The 17,430-nt window shown below is 40.5% G+C and overlaps 1 protein-coding gene across 3 annotated transcripts in view; it reads left to right on the top strand.

The window, feature by feature from the left end:
• LOC126471177 (protein sickie-like) overlaps positions 1–17,430 on the top strand; it is a 749,505-nt gene that overhangs the window by 655,499 nt on the left and 76,576 nt on the right. For all 3 annotated transcript variants that reach the window (XM_050099283.1, XM_050099285.1, XM_050099284.1), the window contains 2 exons: positions 13,793–13,908; positions 14,596–14,747. In XM_050099283.1, coding sequence (XP_049955240.1) covers positions 13,793–13,908; positions 14,596–14,747 — 268 coding nt within the window. The remainder of the gene's footprint in view (positions 1–13,792; positions 13,909–14,595; positions 14,748–17,430) is intronic.

Below are 17,430 nucleotides of genomic sequence, written 5' to 3'. Positions count from 1 at the left end.
TCTGAGCACTATGGGACTCAACTGCTGAGGTCATTAGTCCCCTAGAACTTACAACTAGTTAAACCTAACTAACCTAAGGACATCACAAACATCCATGCCCGAGGCAGGATTCGAACCTGCGACCGTAGCGGTCATGCGGTTCCAGACTGCAGCGCCTTTAACCGCACGGCCACTTTGGCCGGCCGCAAGGACTGCACAGACCCCGTATTGAGAGGCGTCTGTGGCAAGAACAAGATGTTGGCCAGGTTGATAAGCAGCCAGGCATGGGGCCTGTTTCAGCATAGTCTTCAGTTTCTGGAAAGCCGCATCGCATGATGCGGACCAGTGAAAATGCACGTTTTTATGCAACGGGCGATGCAACGGCTGAGCCACCGAAGCCGCAGACGGTAAAAACTTGTGATAGTATGCTATTTTCCCCAAGAAGGCCTGCAGTTCCTTTACAGATGTAGGGCGAGGAAGGGCATTGATTGCAGCGACAGTTTGCTGAAGCGGACGAATACCCTCCCGAGAGAGTTGAAACCCCAAGTACGTGATAGATGCCTGAAAAAATTGTGATTTCTGAAGATTACACTTAAGACCGGCAGTATGTAAGACATGAAAAAGTGTGCGGAGATTTTGAAGATGTTCTTCAGTGGTGGAGCCAGTGACAACAATGTCGTCCATGTAATTGATACACCCAGGGACAGTGAGCAATAATTGTTCCAAGAATCGCTGAAAGAGAGCAGGGGCGCTAGCAACCCCGAATGGCAATCATTGGTATTGATAGAGGCCGAAAGGCGTGTTAAGGAACAAAAACTGCAGCGTCGAGAGGAAGTTGATGATAGGCTTCTGACAGGTCAATTTTAGAAAAATACTGGCCTCCAGCGAGTTTAGTGAACAGTTCTTCAGGACGGGGCATAGGGTAAGTGTCGATGAGGCATTGAGCATTTACAGTGGCTTTGAAATCGCCACAGAGACGAATATCACCATTTGGCTTAGCAACGACAATGACAGGAGAGGACCGCTCACTGGAAGTGACATGAAGCAAGACCCCTGAAGTAGTGAGACGATCCAGCTTCCATTTTACCCGATCACGAAGGGCCACAGGAATGGGCCGAGCCCGAAAAAACTTAGGCCGAGCAGTGGGTTTGAGCGTGATATGATCTTCAAAGTCGTTAGCACGGCCTAACCCAGGAGAAAAAAGGGACGAGAATGTCGTCGACAAGGAATCCAATTGGGCATAAGGAATAGCATCAGAGACGATATTGACAGAGTCGTCTGTGGAGAACCCAAAAACACGAAAGGCATTGAAACCAAAAAGATTCTCTGCGTTACTCTGGTCAACAACAAATATGGGAACAGTGCGTATGACGGATTTGTAAGATACCTCAGCATCAAATTGTCCCAAGAGAGAAATCTTCTGTTTATTGTACGTCCGTAATTGCCGAGTGACAGGTGACAGGATTGGAGAACCCAACTGAAGATATGTCTGAGAATTAATTATAGTGGCAGCAGAACCGGTATCCACCTGAATGCAAACATCTCGACCAAGGATTTGGACAGTGAGGAATAACTTCCCTGAAAGGGAAGAAGTGCAATTGACAGACAACACAGAATCAGACTCAGCGTCATGTTCACGAACATCATGTTTGCGGTCGGATTTGCAAACGGAAGACACATGACCTTCCTTTTTGCAATTGTGACACACAGCCCAATGTTGGGGACAATCCTCGCGTGAATGTTTCGTAAAACACTGCGGACATGAAGGAAGTTGCCGGGGGTTTTGCTGCAGTTTCTTAGCGGGTTGTTTACAGTTAGGCCGAGGCTGCGTGTGGGAGCGCACTGCGGCCACGTCGGCCGGCGGGGACGCGCCGCACGCGTCGTCAACAGTGCACAGAGGTTGTATTTCCCCGACATCACCCCACGCCTCTATTTGCGCCCCAGCGGCGTGAGAAATTTCAAAAGACTGAGCAATGGATAGGACTTCATCTAGAGTCAGATTTGCCAACTAAAGGGCACGTTGCCAAACTTCTTTGTCGGGTGCCGATCGGATAATAGCATCCCGTACCATGGAATCGGCATAGGATTATTTGTGAACGTCAGTAACAAATTGACACTTTCGACTGAGGCCATGAAGTTCAGCAGCCCAAGCACAATAGGATTGATGTGGCTGTTTTTGACAATGATAAAAGGCAACACGAGACGCTACCACATGCGTTTGCTTTTGAAAATAGACAGACAGAAGTGAGCACATTTAAGCAAAGGACAAAGACGCAGGATCCTTCAAAGGAGCCAATTGTGACAACAACCGATACATTTGAGGTGAAATCCAGGAAAGGAACAGAGACTTACATGGTTGTTCGTCCGTGACATGAAATGCCAAGAAGTGCTGTCGAAGACATTTTTCATAATCAGACCAGTCTTCCGCCGTCTCGTCATAAGGAGGAAAAGGAGGTATAGCCAACAGTGAGAAACGCCGCACATTTGACGCCGCGACGAAATAGCGAATCGCCGCTGTTAGAAGCGTTTGCTGTTCAAGGAGATTTTGCAATAGTTGCTCGACAGTAGCCATGGAAACCTGTGGGTCAACGGTGAAAAGGAAAAATCCCATCCTCGTCGCCAATTGTTATAACACCAAGTTTAACACATATATTTGAGAACGACACAACACATATAAGTCACAGAGTAAGTTGGCAAGCAAGACATGTGTACACGTTAGCATTCGAATGAGCACTGAGTCCCAGTCTAGCGGCGGCTGCTCGGCTGACTGCTTAGGTGGCAGAGCTGCTGCATGGCTGGCAGACAGCGCCGCACGTAGAGGACGCGAGAAATTGCGCGGCGGCGCTTTGAATGGTCGGCGAGTCACAACAAACAGTACATGGAATACAGACAGGAGTTAGTAATAATACTAACACAAGAAATGCATATGGACAGATTCTGTGTTCTGTGTCGTCAGTGATTCATAAGGCATGTGGTAGAAGAATTGGTATAACCTTCTGAAACATCCTGTAGTTGCTTCTGGTGATGTATTGGGGTAGAGAGAGTTAGTAATTGTCTGCTCTCGCTTCAGTTTGCAGAACTATGGAAGGGAGGGGGAAATGCATGACCACAATCCGGCAACCTTCTTTCCCTCGTGCTTCTACCCACCATCTTGTTAAGACACCTAGAATATAATTTCTACTTTGACATGGCTCTATTGCACTTACATGTGGCACACACAATTAATATTTGTTCATATCCTACTTCATTTAACAACAAACAATAATTTTATATCATGAAAACACTGATTTCAATAATCTGATATTTCTCCATCCCCTGCTGTCCAAACACAATTATCGTAGAGGAAAGTAAGACCTTTTTGTAAGAAATTTAAAATGGTTTACTTTGTGCTGTGAAATATTTTCACTGGAATGGTTTTTGAGTTATTCAAGCAGAACATAAAATAGTTAGCTCTAAACCCAACCCCCATGCTCTCACCCCACTGCTCAGGATTTTTAGGATGTTGTTTATGGCACTCACCCTTACCACTGTGCAAAATTTTGTGACTTAATGAATTTTTTCTCCTATTCTGCCTTTTTTGGTTTTCATTGCCTGGGCTAACAGTAAATACAGGATATTTCAAAAAGAATAACCTGATTTTGGACAGTGATAATTACGAAACATGGGACATGTTGGCAAGGAAATGTGTGTTGTTTGAATGGTTGTGGCCTAGAGTTTCAGAAAATTGCTGTTAAATGTCAGTCAGTGAGTCTTTTCACTTTTCAGTGAGTCAGATGTAAGATGACTTCTGCTCGACAGAAGACGTTCTGTGTGCTGCAGTTTGCAAAGAGTGAATCAGTGATTTAGGTCCAGTGTGCTTTTCGTTGGCATTCTGGCATTGACCCACCTGCTCCCAAAAATATTTGTTGGTGGTATTGCCAGTATGAAGAGACAGGATGCTTGTGCAGATTTAAGAGTCTAGGTCGACCACCCACGTAAGGCATGATGGAAAGAATTCGGCAAATGTTCAAGCAGAGTCCATGAAAATCAACTCATCATGCAAGTAGTGAACTGGCAATGACTCATACAACTGTCTGGCGAATGTTAAGGCATCATTTAATCTATAAACCATTACAGACTGCCACAACAACGTACATCAGTTTCTCAGTGACACTCTGTGCCTCAGCATTGGATATTGTGCGTGGGACCCTGAGACACTGCCGTGCATTCTTGGCCTCCAAGATTGCCAGACATGACCCCCTCCGATATTTTTTTTTTTTTTTTTTTTTTTTTTTAAAAAAAATGGGAATATATGAAGGAAAGTGAGTTCATCTCTCCTTTACCTCATGACTTAGAATTAGTGAACAGAATAATACCTGTGATAACTTCTGTAAAAGCAGATACATGATGTAAAGTTCATCATGAATTTAGGAATTTAGCTATCATCTAGATGTTGTTCCTGCCGCTGGTGGTGGACACCTAGAGCATTTATAATAGCATAGCTAAAATTTTAAGATTTTGTGAGTATTTTTGCAACCCATGCCACATTTACAGTATGTTTTTATCAATAAATATAGAGTTTTGAAATCAGGTCAATCTTTTCTGAAACACCCTATATTTCATCTTTTTCCATTGTTCCTTAGTTGCTTCAAAATTCAGGGAGATGTGTTCTGTCTATGCAACTAAATGAATTTTTATACATATATTACATATTATGTCATAGTTACAATATGTTTCTATGTTACATTTTGTCGTGTTTTTCTCTTGTTTTCCTTATTAGAAACAACTTTTGTAGCACAAATATCGTGATGTTAAATTATCGTTTGGTGTTACTTAAGATTTTCGTTGTTGTTAGTCCATATGTGTGGTCCTCGTGCTCCAGCTGGTCGATTTCCAGCATTTTTTCACCCACATTTAGTATAACACGTCACTTCCACTATTCATTTTGTGATCTACAAGGTGATTATAATTAAAGTTAAACTTTCAAACCGCTGTAGAAATAACACAACTGGTCAGAATGAGGTCAAATTGCAATGGAATATTATTGGAGAAGGGGGACAATGTATGGCAGAAGAAAAATAAATAGTTACAAAATGTAGCAATAGATGACACTTAAGCATCTTAATTTAATAGTGGTCTAGTACAAATGACAAATGAATCATACAACAATGCCTAAGGTGTACGTTTGACATTAAACAAACTGTACTGTTCAGTGTGCATCGATGTACAGCTGTGATACTGTTAGTTACATAAGCCCATCCACCACGGCAAGTTCATATCACATCAGATGGGAAAAACCAGTTTTTAATTGTCCTGAGGCCAAAAGCTGCATAAAAAGCATCAATCACATCGGTTTTTAATTCTCCTGAGGCCAAAAACCACATAAAAAGCGTCAATCAAAATCAAATCGGATTATTAATTTCCGCGTGATTGGAGCAAAACATGTTCAAGAGGCTGTCAACTGTTTTCTACAACAAATTGAAATCAAGAAACAGCATGTTCCAAAACTGATCAGAGTGTTTCTGGGGTCATGTTCAGAATGTGTTACTCAATGTGTGCCTTCAATTCGGCCAAGTTTGCAATCAGAACACTGAACACACCATCTTTCAGGCAGCCCCACAGCCAGAAGTCACACGGATTAAGATCAGGTGATAAGGATGCCCAGCCTGTAGTGAAATGGCAGCTGATAATTCTAGCATTTTCAAAACGCCGCTTCAGCAGCTGCTTAACTGTATTTGCAATGTGCGGAGGTGAGCCATGTTGCATAAGAATGATCCCATCCACACGTCCATGCTCTTGGAGAGCTGGAATGACGTGGTTGCGCAAAAGACACTCATAGCACTTACCAGTGACAATACAGGTGGATGTGCGTGTGGATTTTCCATTGCCCATATTCGACAATTCTGTCAGATGGAAGTGGGCTTCGTCTCTCCACAAAATCTTCCACAGCCAATCATTGTCCACATCCATGCAAGCAAGAAATTCTAAAGCAAAGGTCTCTCTTGCTGGCAGGCCAACAGGTAGCAACTTGCGCACATGGATAATTTTGAATGATTAGCAAAGAAGGATGTTTCATTGGATTTTACACACCGTGCTCACGAGTATGTCTAATGTTTGAGCAATTCTCCATGCATTACATGTTTGCGCACCACCATTCGTCTCCTGTTGCATTGCTGTGCCCACTGCTTCCACTTACGTCGAATCAATTCAATTCCTCCCTCTACCAGGTTGCACAGCAAAAGAACCCGTCTTTTCGGATTTCCGAATCATTTTCTCCAGACCCACGGCAGTCGTAGGAACCCTTCAGTGTTCGGAACTTCTGCAGAGCAACATGTGCACAGTAATTATTCTTGTAATACAGCTTTACAAGCAGAGCGTGATACTGCAATGTGAAAGGAGGAAAAGCCCTGTACCCAGCATGTTTATACCAAGTTCAATGGATTGTGCGCATGACAGATGTTTTCATTTACATATACTGACACATACAGTGCCATCTGTTGATCAGTTTTGACACTATTTTTTTTTTTTTTTTTCTCCTGCCTTCTGTTTTCCCCCTTGTCTGATAATATTCCGTTGCAATTTGACGTTATTCTGACCAGTGGTGTTATTTCTACAGCGTTTTGAAAGTTTAACTTTAATTATAATCACTGTGTATATGTGTGTGTTTATAGTGTGTAGTGTTGCTAACTGTCATTTTGTGTTTATCTTCCGTCTTTCGTTTGTGTTGTGTGTTTGGTTTGATATTTTTCATTTCATTTTGTGTGTGTGTGTTGGGGGGGGGGGGGGGGGGGGGGTGAGAGAGAGAGAGAGAGAGAGAGAGAGAGAGAGAGACATAGACATGCAACACAATCTCACAGATAAACAAAAACAACACACCATACAAAAGAACCCAAAAGCACCAACACTCAGGAGCCAACCCAAGGTTCACAAACCCCTTATTCTGTTGAGGCCTGTTATTAATTTCATGATCGCACCACCATACCGTGTGGCAAAACACGGGAACAAAATCATAATGCAACATTATGAAATGAAGAACAGCAGAACAGTAAAAATTACAAATGAACTCATAACTCAAATAAAAGACTTACACATTCCTCAAACTGTATCATTCATCCCTTTCTCGACATGAGAACATTTACACCTCGATACTCACTGCAGATATAAAACTAATTGAAGAAAACTTCCTGACATACAACAAACTGCCTGCAGATAATATCAATGAAATAACCAAAACTCTCAAAGCAATCACATCCCAAAGTTAATTCCAATTTGTAAAGAAATTTTACTTACAAAAACATAGGCATCCAATGCGATCACCACTATCAGAAACATTGGAAAACATATTCACCAACCAAATATAAAACACAGTCATTGAGACAGTCATCACAAAGAAAGGATACAAAATTGTTTACTGGCACAGACGTGTGGATGACATAATCTCTATGGTGAATGAACCAACCAAGACAATAGATAAACTTCATACTGACATAAACAATATGCATAAAATATTCAGTTCACCATGGGAAAATAACCACAAAAGAAATGCATTTCTTGGATATAACAATAAAGAGAGACACCAGCAAGTACACTTTTGACGTCTTTAGAAAGTCAGCAGCCATCCACCCACCCACAAAATCAAAAATTAGTAGCCATATGACTCGTGTTACACAGACTAAATAATATCCCACTCACCAAAGGAAACTATGAAAAAGAATTACAAACACTACAACTCATAGCCACAAACGATGGCTACAACACCCATATAGTACAAAGTCTCAACCAAAAAATCAGAACACAACACACACCTGTGACATGACTAACAGAAAGAAATGGTATACTTTAAGTAACAAACACACATCAACACACAGTATAGCAAATATATTAAAGAAATAGGGATTACACATTCCTTACGAAACAAGACACACACTCCAGTCATATTTACAAACAACAACAGACAAACCAGATAAATACCAATGAGCCGGTATATACCAGTTAGAATGCCAAGAATATGAATCAATATACCTGGGATGACATGCAGGAATTTCAAAACTAGGAATAAAGAACATATAAGAAGTTGGAAGTATGAACACGTTATAAAACATGTACATGAACCATCCAACTGCCGTCGAATTATGTAGTGCTACATAGGCATGCTTTGCAGGCACAAAGATAAATACTGGCGTCAGTAAATTTTAAAAAAAAAAAAAAAATGGTGGAAGACGAGCTTTTTTTCTCTGCCCCGAGTTCCGACCACTACATTTTCATACATTATCCAACGGAGTAAATACAAATTCCGTATTGTTCATCTTCGAATGTAGCAGCATTTCAACGTACTACGTAAATCCGACTGGCAAGACTGTTCAGGATGTTCGTCAGTATGGCCAACTGTATGTTCTGAATTTTTTCCTACCTGTGACAAGAGATCGTTGCTAATAAGAACTTTTATGAATTGTGAATCACATGCAGTATTCTCCTTACCATAAGAATAATACGAATATAAACATTTTGCCATGTATTCTTTCATGTTGGCTGCTATCTCATTTAAATCCTGCCTGCCTAATAAACTATGAAACTAGAGTGAGACAACAGCAAACGTGGAATAATATACGTGCCATGTCACGTTTATATTCGTATTATTCTTATGCCTAATAGTGAAACAGTCAGAAATGAAGCACGGCAATTGACAAGATTTTTAAATCTAAGATGACTAATTTCTGTGCAGAATGTAATGTACTACAGAGGCGTCTGCAAAGATTTTCAAACGGAGAAAAAAATTTCATTAAACTCTCGTTCAGAACATCTTCTATCATAACGCAGTTTATTATTTGGTTCTTGTTGGTCATTATCAAAGAAAGCAGCAGTGTAAGTAGCAACAAATAGCAGTCTCTTGCCATTGTTTCGCTAATGAGACGATTCCTCTTTTTTTATTTATTTATTTATTTATTTATTTATTTTTTTTTTTAATTGTAAGTGGCGGTAGCACAAAAGCAAGCCATGCTGCGAGCGGCGACAGGTCGTAAACACTCATTATCAGAATGCGACAGACACTGCATGACACAGTACAGTAATGCATTTTCAGCTTAGAGTGACGTGAACACCTATAACAAAGAGAACAGCACTTATCAGATCAAAGAAAAATAAGCAATCAATTCAAACCAGATGAAGCACATGAAAAAGGACATAGCACCTGACGCATAGCAATGGCTACATGGTAAAGCTTAACTGCTAAGCTTAAGACTCGAACCAAACTACTGTAGCTGTATCGTCATTCATTCGACCTAAATTGTGTCTCATATTACAGTGGACCAACTTTGTTTCGATTTGGAGGTGCAGCCTAAAACTTTTCTCTCCCCTTGAATTTCGAGTCTCAAATTTCAGGTGCGGCTTAGATTCGGGAATTTTCTTTTCCTTGATTTCGAGTCTCATTTTTCAGGTGCGGCTTAGATTTGAGTGCGGCTTAGATTCGAGTAAATACGGTAACACCTAACGATAATTTAACATCACAACATTTGTGTTACAAAAGTTGTTTCTAAGCTGAAAAACAAGAGAAAAACATGGTAAAATGTAACATAGTAATGTATTTTATGTATGAAAAGAAACATGTATTACAGCCCACTGAAGATGCTTCACCAATAAAAGAAGTGAAATGTGTATGGCAAATAACAAACTGCCTTTCATTTTAGTTGCATAGATAGAACACTCCTCCATGAACCCTGTATTTCATGGATATAGGTATATGTATTATTAGGCAGCAGTATCTGCAATGTTGTCACATTGTGTGCACCATATCTTGCATCAATTTTATGAACAATATAAGGAAATACCGTCTTTGCTGAAACTTCTCAGCTTTCGCAGCACATACTTGGAATTCTAGTCCAGTGAAGTAACTCTGAGAAAATTGTTCGATCTGTGTGATTTGATTTTAAAATGTGTCAGAATGAACATGTCATAATGTGCGAATGGAAGACCATAGTTGGATATTTTTTATGAAAAAATAAAGCATCAGAATTAAAATGGCCAGTAGTTTATTTAGGCAAATAGAGGATAAATGTTGCAAAGTTACAGTGTCCATACTCTATTATCAAACAAATGTGTCAGTCAGCATTTCATTGTTGTGAGTGCAGAGTTAAGTTTCATGTTCACTTCTGCCCTATGGCTATAATAGATAAATGTTGTGATATGATCTAGAAATAGGAAGGAAAATGTTGTTTGGGAAACAGCCACATCAACTGAATCCCTCTCCAGAGCTGTTTAGTGTCCTTGATAGTTTCAAATGCAAAGCCATAAGAGCTTTCCATTTACATCCACCTGCTGCATCTACGTCTACATCATACTCCGCAATCCACCTAATGGTATATGGCGGAGGGTACTTTCGGTACCGCTATCTAATCCCTCCAACCCTGTTCCACTCACGAATAGTGCATGGGAAGAATGATTGTCGGTAAGTCTCTGTATTGGCTCTAATTTCTTGAATTTTCTCCTCATGGTCAATACGTGAGATGCATGCGGGGGAGGTAATATGTTGTCTGACTCCTCCTGAAAAGTGCTGTCCCGAAATTTCAATAGTAAATCTGTCCGTGATGCACAACTGCCTGGTATTGTGTATCCTTTCTCGTAGTTGGATGAAGCTGGCATGACAACATATCCTCCAGGAGCTGGCGGTGTTGATGTGATGGAATACCATAGCAAATTGTGGAATTGTCTTCTCATCATGGCAGCACAGTAGCTCAATAAATAAGTCATATTGACAACAGTTTCCCCTTACATTTAAACTGCGCCACATTTCTGTCCCATAGAGGAATGTACTGTAAGACTGCATAGTGGTGTGGTGGTAACATTGAATAAAATGTTCTCCAGCTACTAACCATGTCAAGTGGTTGAAATGTTATGGGCTTTCGACAAAATAGTTTGTGAGCATTGTTAAGTGGTATGACTGCCGATGGGCTGCTGGTTCACCCTTACATACTATAGCTGCTGGATGTGAGATCACTGGTGCACACAGCCTCATTGTATATGCTGGCTGTGAGATCACTGGTGCTCACAGCATCACCGTATATGGACATACATTGACTCTGTGTATGGTACGCCCATTTAAACTGCACAGTTGATGGATCCAACACCAGGCCGCCCTCTCTATTAAGGGTATTATTGGTGATTTAGGCACACTCTTATATTTTTTTTTCTGTACAACAACCAGTGTTTTATGACCAGGTGAGTGGTGTTGTACTGTAAAGTCTGTTAGCTCCAGCTGTTGCAAATCTCTTTAGGCAGAATTGTGAGGTTATTGCCTTAGAGACAGTGCCATTAAGGCCTATTTGTTTCTTCTGGTATGTTGATGACATGTTTGTCATTTGGCCCCAAAGATGTGAAAAACTTGACAAGTTCTTGGAATATCTCAACAGAATTAACAGTAACATTGAGTTCACTATGGAAGTATAAAAATACAATGCATTGCACTTTGTTGACATCTTGGTCCACCACATATATAATGGATATCTTGACCACAGCACCTACAGAAAAGCTGTGTACACTGATCTGTACTTGCACACCATCACCGTGTAGCACAGAAGTGCACTATGTTACAATCATTGATAGATCATGCAAGAACAATATCAGGCACTGATAACCTACCTCATGAGCTGAGCCACATATGCAACGCCTTCAGGAACAGTGGCTACTATGTTCACCAAATAAGTGAAATGATCTTAAGCAGGAATCACAATAAGACCACTGATGAGTAGCAGGAAAAGGAAGTTGCTCTTTTACTGTTTTGAGTGCTGTTTTGAGGCTCTGTGTCAGACAAAATAATTTGCCTGCTGATAAGACACAAAATCAAATCAGTCTTCAGGACTCTGAAAAAAAATCTGGCAATTACTGAGACCAGTTAAAAGACGCAGCAGTTGTCAGAACACCTGAGGTCTACAAAATACCTTGCGGTTATAGCCAGTCTTACATTGGTCAAATGGTGTGTACTGTAGGACAACACAGAAAGGAACATGAGAGGTTTCATTGTCTATGCTAGCCCGAAAAATATACTTTAGCTGCGCGCACACACACACACACACACACACACACACACACACACACACACACACATTAGAAAATGGTTACTGTATCAAATGTGACTAAGCCTTTGTCATGGATCGCACTAGTGTCTTCTGGGACTGTATAATTCAAGAAGCCATCAAAATAAAAATCATTGGTAGCACCCTTAATGGAGATAGTAGCCTGAGCTCAACATGGCATGGGATCCAGTGTTCATTAGGTTGAAGTAGCTTTATCAAAAGCTGAATCAATGTATTTCCACACATGGCGATGCTGTTGACACCAGTGACATCACCGCTGGCAACTAATGTGTATAGTAGCATACCAGTGGCCCATAACAGTTGTTTTTGTGAGTTTTATAAGTTGATGTTTACCTGATATGTACATGTATAAAGCTACTGCAGTAGTCATTACAGAAGCAACTATAAACAGTTGTATCATTTTGTGTGCAAAAATACGAGGGGCGTTTGAAAGGCCCATGCAGAGTCCAAGAGATGGCACCACCGGCGCATATCGAGGTCATGTTTAGTTAGTAGCATCTTTGGAAAGCACGCACACCAAGTTTCAGCCATATTGGTCTATTTCTTTGTGTTTGGCATTCGTGTGAATCAAATAGGTACAGTGATTGTCAAAAAATGGACGAAAAAGAATTTCGTGTGGTGATTAAACATTACTTTATGAAAGGCAAAACACCTCAGGAGACTAAAGAGAAGCTTGATAAACATTACGGTGACTCTGAAATTTTGATTAGAACAGTTTATAAGTGGTTTAAAAATTTTCGGAGTGCCCATATGGGCACAAGTGATGCTGAACGTTCTGGACGCCCTGTGGAGGTTACGACTCCAGAAATCATTGATAAAATCCATGATATGGTGATGGGTGACAGAAGAGTTAAGGTGCGTAAGATTGCTAGTGCTGTGGGCACCTCAAATGAATGGGTACATAATATTTTGCATAAACATTTGGAGATGAGAAAACTATCCGCAAGATGGGTTCCGCGATTGCTCACGCTTGACCAAAAACGGAATTGTGTGAAGTGTTCAAGGATCTTTTGCAGCTGTTCAGGAAGAATCCACAGGACTTTAAGCATCGTTTCGTCACTTTGGATGAAACATGGATACATTACTATACTCCTGAGACCAAACAACAGTTTAAACAATGGATTACCAAGGGAGAATCTGCACCAAAAAAGGTGAAGACCATTCCTTCGGCCAGAAAGGTTATGGCGACTGTCTTTTGGGATTCGCAAGGGATAATCTTCATCGACTATCTGGAAAAGAGTAAAACTATTACAGGTGCATATTATTCATCGTTCTTGGACCATTTGAAAACTGAGCTGCAAGAAAAACGCTGGCGATTGGACCGCAAAAAAGTCCTTTTCCATCACGACAATGCACCAGCACACACCTCAGCAGTTGTGGTCACAAAATTGATGGAAATAGTATTCCAACTCATTTTCACATCCCCCATTTTACATCCAGACTTGGCTCCCTACTACTATTTGTTCTCCGATTTGAGGAAATGGCTGGCGGGACATAGATTTTATTCAAACGAGGAGGTGATTGCAGCATCTAATAGCTATTTTGCAGACTTGGACAATTCCTATTATTCGGAAGGGATCAACAAATTAGATCAGCATTGGATGAAGTGTATAAGTCTAAAAGGAGACTGTCGAGAAATAAAAAAAAATTTTACCCCAAACATGTTAGTAATTTTTATTTTTGGAAGTACTGTTCAAACACCCCTCATATGTGTCAAATGTGTTTATAAATTTTTTGCTCATTTCCAGATTCAACTATCCTGTGTCCCCTATTACATCTTCTGCATCTAGTCATGTTTTGAGCCGCACCAGCATGTCGCCTTACTCTGGTTTGCTGTCCAAAACAAACTCTAAAGATGATGAAGGTGAGAACAGCAGTTTCAGAATACAGAATAGATAGTTATTGTTGCTTAAAAATTAAATTATATATTCAACACTCATTCTAGTTTATATAAAGAAATGGGAGTGTTGACAAATAAGGCCAGGAAAATAATAAAGTTGTCCAGTTTAAAAATAAACTGTATTGTTTAGCTGTTCTAGAGTCTTCATTGGATATCTTTGAATTCATGAGGAAACATAATAATGTCACAGTAATGATTGAATATCATTTGCTCCTCCCCTAGCATTCACTTTCATTTTAGATAACTGACTTATTTGATGTGTATTTCTTAAGCTGCATACTGAGGAGTGTGATAGCAGTTGAAAATTGCTGGTAGCCTACTGTTGCAATAAAATAGCAAGAAAATTATTTTCTGAGATTTATTTAAAATATGTTATTCAAATACTGATGATGTATTGCATTACAGTAGTACTACCCATTGTTACATTTCATGTAACTTATACATTTATATTTATTAGTTCACAGGCTTAATTTCACAGATATTTTACTCTACAGAAGTGTTTCAAACAGATTTGATGTATGATTAGATCTTTTGTCTTATCCAAAAATCTATTGCTGATAACAACTGAAATGACAAATTTCACAATTTTGTGTATAAATTATTCTCAGTTGAGCAGCAATGAGCTGCAATAATATGCTTTTTATTTTCTAGTACATGGTTCATCAGTAAGTCTAGTATCAACAACATCATCCTTGTACAGTACTGCTGAAGAGAAGCAAGCACATGAAATCCGAAAACTGAGGAGAGAGCTGATGGATGCACAAGAGAAAGTCCACACTCTTACAAGCCAGTTATCTACCAATGTGAGTAAAAACTAGTAAATATTACAATAAATGTGTGGAAAAACTCTCTTGCACATATTAATGTCAGATTTACTGTTATTGCTAAAGAAATTATAATTCAAAATTTTTCCATTTGTACTGAGAGATATGCTTTTTGTGTGCAATTCCCCCATCCCCAATAGTCCCCCTCCTTATATATTCTATACTCTCTAAATTGGTTCACTTTTGATTTTGTTTTAGTCAGGACCTGTCTTTTTCCCAATAATACTGGATGTTTGTTACCTCCATTTGTGGAGAAAAATTTGCTAACATTCTGGAACTTATTAAATCATCAATACATGTGCTGGTTAAAAATGACGTTGTATTTCTGTCGGAAAAGTTAGTCTTAAAATTTATTTTACACTATGTGAGCAAAGGTATCTGGATACCTGGCTGAAAATAACTTACTAGTTCACAGTGCCCTCCATTGGTAATGCTGGAATTCAATATGGTGTCGGCCTACCCTTAGCCTTGATGACACCTTCCACTCTCACAGGAATACGTTCAATCAGGTCTGGAAGGTTTCTTGGGGAGTGCTGCAATGAGAAGAGGTATCGATGTTGTTTGGTGAAGCCTGGCATGAAGTCAGGTCTGGAAGGTTTCTTGGGGAGTGCTGCAATGAGAAGAGGTATCGATGTTGTTTGGTGAAGCCTGGCATGAAGTCAGCATTGTAAAACATCCCAAAGGTGTTCTATAGCATTCAGGTCAGGACTCTTTGCAGGCCAGTCCATTACAGGGACGTTATTGTCATGTAACCACTCTGCCACAGGCCGTGCATTATGAACAGGTGCTCTATCGTGTTGAAAGATGCAATCGCCATCCCCGAATTGCTCTTCAACAGTGGGTCGCAGGAAGGTGCTTAAAACATCAGTGTAGGCCTGTGGTGTGATAGTGCCATGCAAAACAACAAGGGGTCCAAGCCCCCTCCATGAAAAACACGACCACATTATAACACCACCACTTCCAAATTTTACTGTTGGGGACTGCACATGCTAGCAGATGACATTCACCGGACATTGGCCCTACCCACACCTTGCCATTGGATCGCCACATTGTGTACCATGATTTGTCACTCCACACGTTTTTCCACTGTTCAACCGTCCAATGTTTACATGCCTTACACCATGTGGGGCATCGTTTGGCATTTACCAGTGTGATGTGTGACTTATGAGCAGCTGCTCGACCCTGAAATCCAAGTTTTCTCACCCCCCACCTAACAGTCATAGAACTTGCAGTGGATCCTAATGCAGAGTGAAAATCTCATTCTGGAAACATCCCCCAGGCTGTGGCTATGCCATGTCTCCGCAGTATCATTTCTTTCAGGAGTGCTAGTTCTGCAAGGTTCGCAGGAGAGCTTCTGTAAAGTTTGTAGGGTAGGAGACGAGATACTGGCAGAAGTAAAGCTGTGACGACCGGGCGTGAGTTGTGCTTCGGTAGCTCAGATGGTAGAGCACTTGCCTGCAAAAGGCAAAAGATCCCAAGTTTGAGTCTCGGTCGGGCACACAGTTTTAATCTGTCAGGAAGTTTCATATCAGTGCACACTCTGCTGCAGAGTGAAAATCTCATTCTGGATCCTGATGTAGTTCGGAATTCCTGCGTGATGGTCTGTATAGATGTCTGCCTATTACACGTTACAACCCTCTTCAACTGTCAGCGGTTTCTGTCTCTCATGCAGGTTGGCCTGTATGCTTTTGTGCTGTATGTGTCCCTTCACGTTTCCACTTCACTATCACATCAGTAGCAGTGGACCTAAGGATGTTTGGGAGTGTGGAAATCTCGCATACAGACGTAGGACTCAAGTGGCACCAAATCACCTGACCACGTTCAAAGTCCGTGAGTTCCATGGAGGGCCGCAGTCTGCTGTCTCAAGGTGTCTAATGACCACTGAGGTCTCTCACAGGAGTATCTGGCAGTAGATGGCAGCAAAATGCGCCTAATATGATAAATGTATGTTTTTGGGTCTGTTTGGATATTTCTGATCACATAGTTTATTTCAAGAAAAGACTCTGCAAGCACAACAAGTTTTGTTGCGCGTGTCAGATGCAATTTTGTACACTTTCAAGGTAACTCAGTTTCACATAACCACCACTTAAAAATCACTACTGAATATTTTGAGAAGTCTGTTCTCGTAAAGAACATCCATTATATTCAAGCTTGGTATATTTCTTATAGGTCTGCAGTAGATGAATTCAAATGACACAGGCCTATAAACTTAATTGCCAGATTTTACTGTAGAATTCTTTTTTGAATTCCAAATATCTTTGCACATTGTACTTTTTTGCACTAGATGCATATCTCTCACTAGTACAATATAGGAATCATTTTTTTTCTAGAGTCTTTTCCAGGATATCGATGTGCAGTCCTCATTTTACTGTTCTCAACTGTCCACTAGTTGCATATGACATTATATCGTTAGAGCTCTGCTACTGCAAAATTGAAAAAAATGGAAAATGGACAGTAATTTCTTGTTTTTCTTTTTCTTGTGCTTTTGTCCCACATCAGCACAGGGACGGCATAGTTAGTTTACATATTTTGCATTGAAGTGGTGGTCAGATGCCCTTCCTGTCGCCAGCCCATTACAAACCCCTCCCCTCCAGGACAGAATATGTGTACTCCAACTGTCTGTGTGGAGTGTTATTCATGTTCAAGTGAGCAAAAGTGTTCT

The sequence above is a fragment of the Schistocerca serialis genome, chromosome 3, assembly GCF_023864345.2.
Source record: "Schistocerca serialis cubense isolate TAMUIC-IGC-003099 chromosome 3, iqSchSeri2.2, whole genome shotgun sequence".
Taxonomy (NCBI): domain Eukaryota; kingdom Metazoa; phylum Arthropoda; class Insecta; order Orthoptera; family Acrididae; genus Schistocerca; species Schistocerca serialis.
This window is presented reverse-complemented; position numbering and strand designations above follow the sequence as displayed.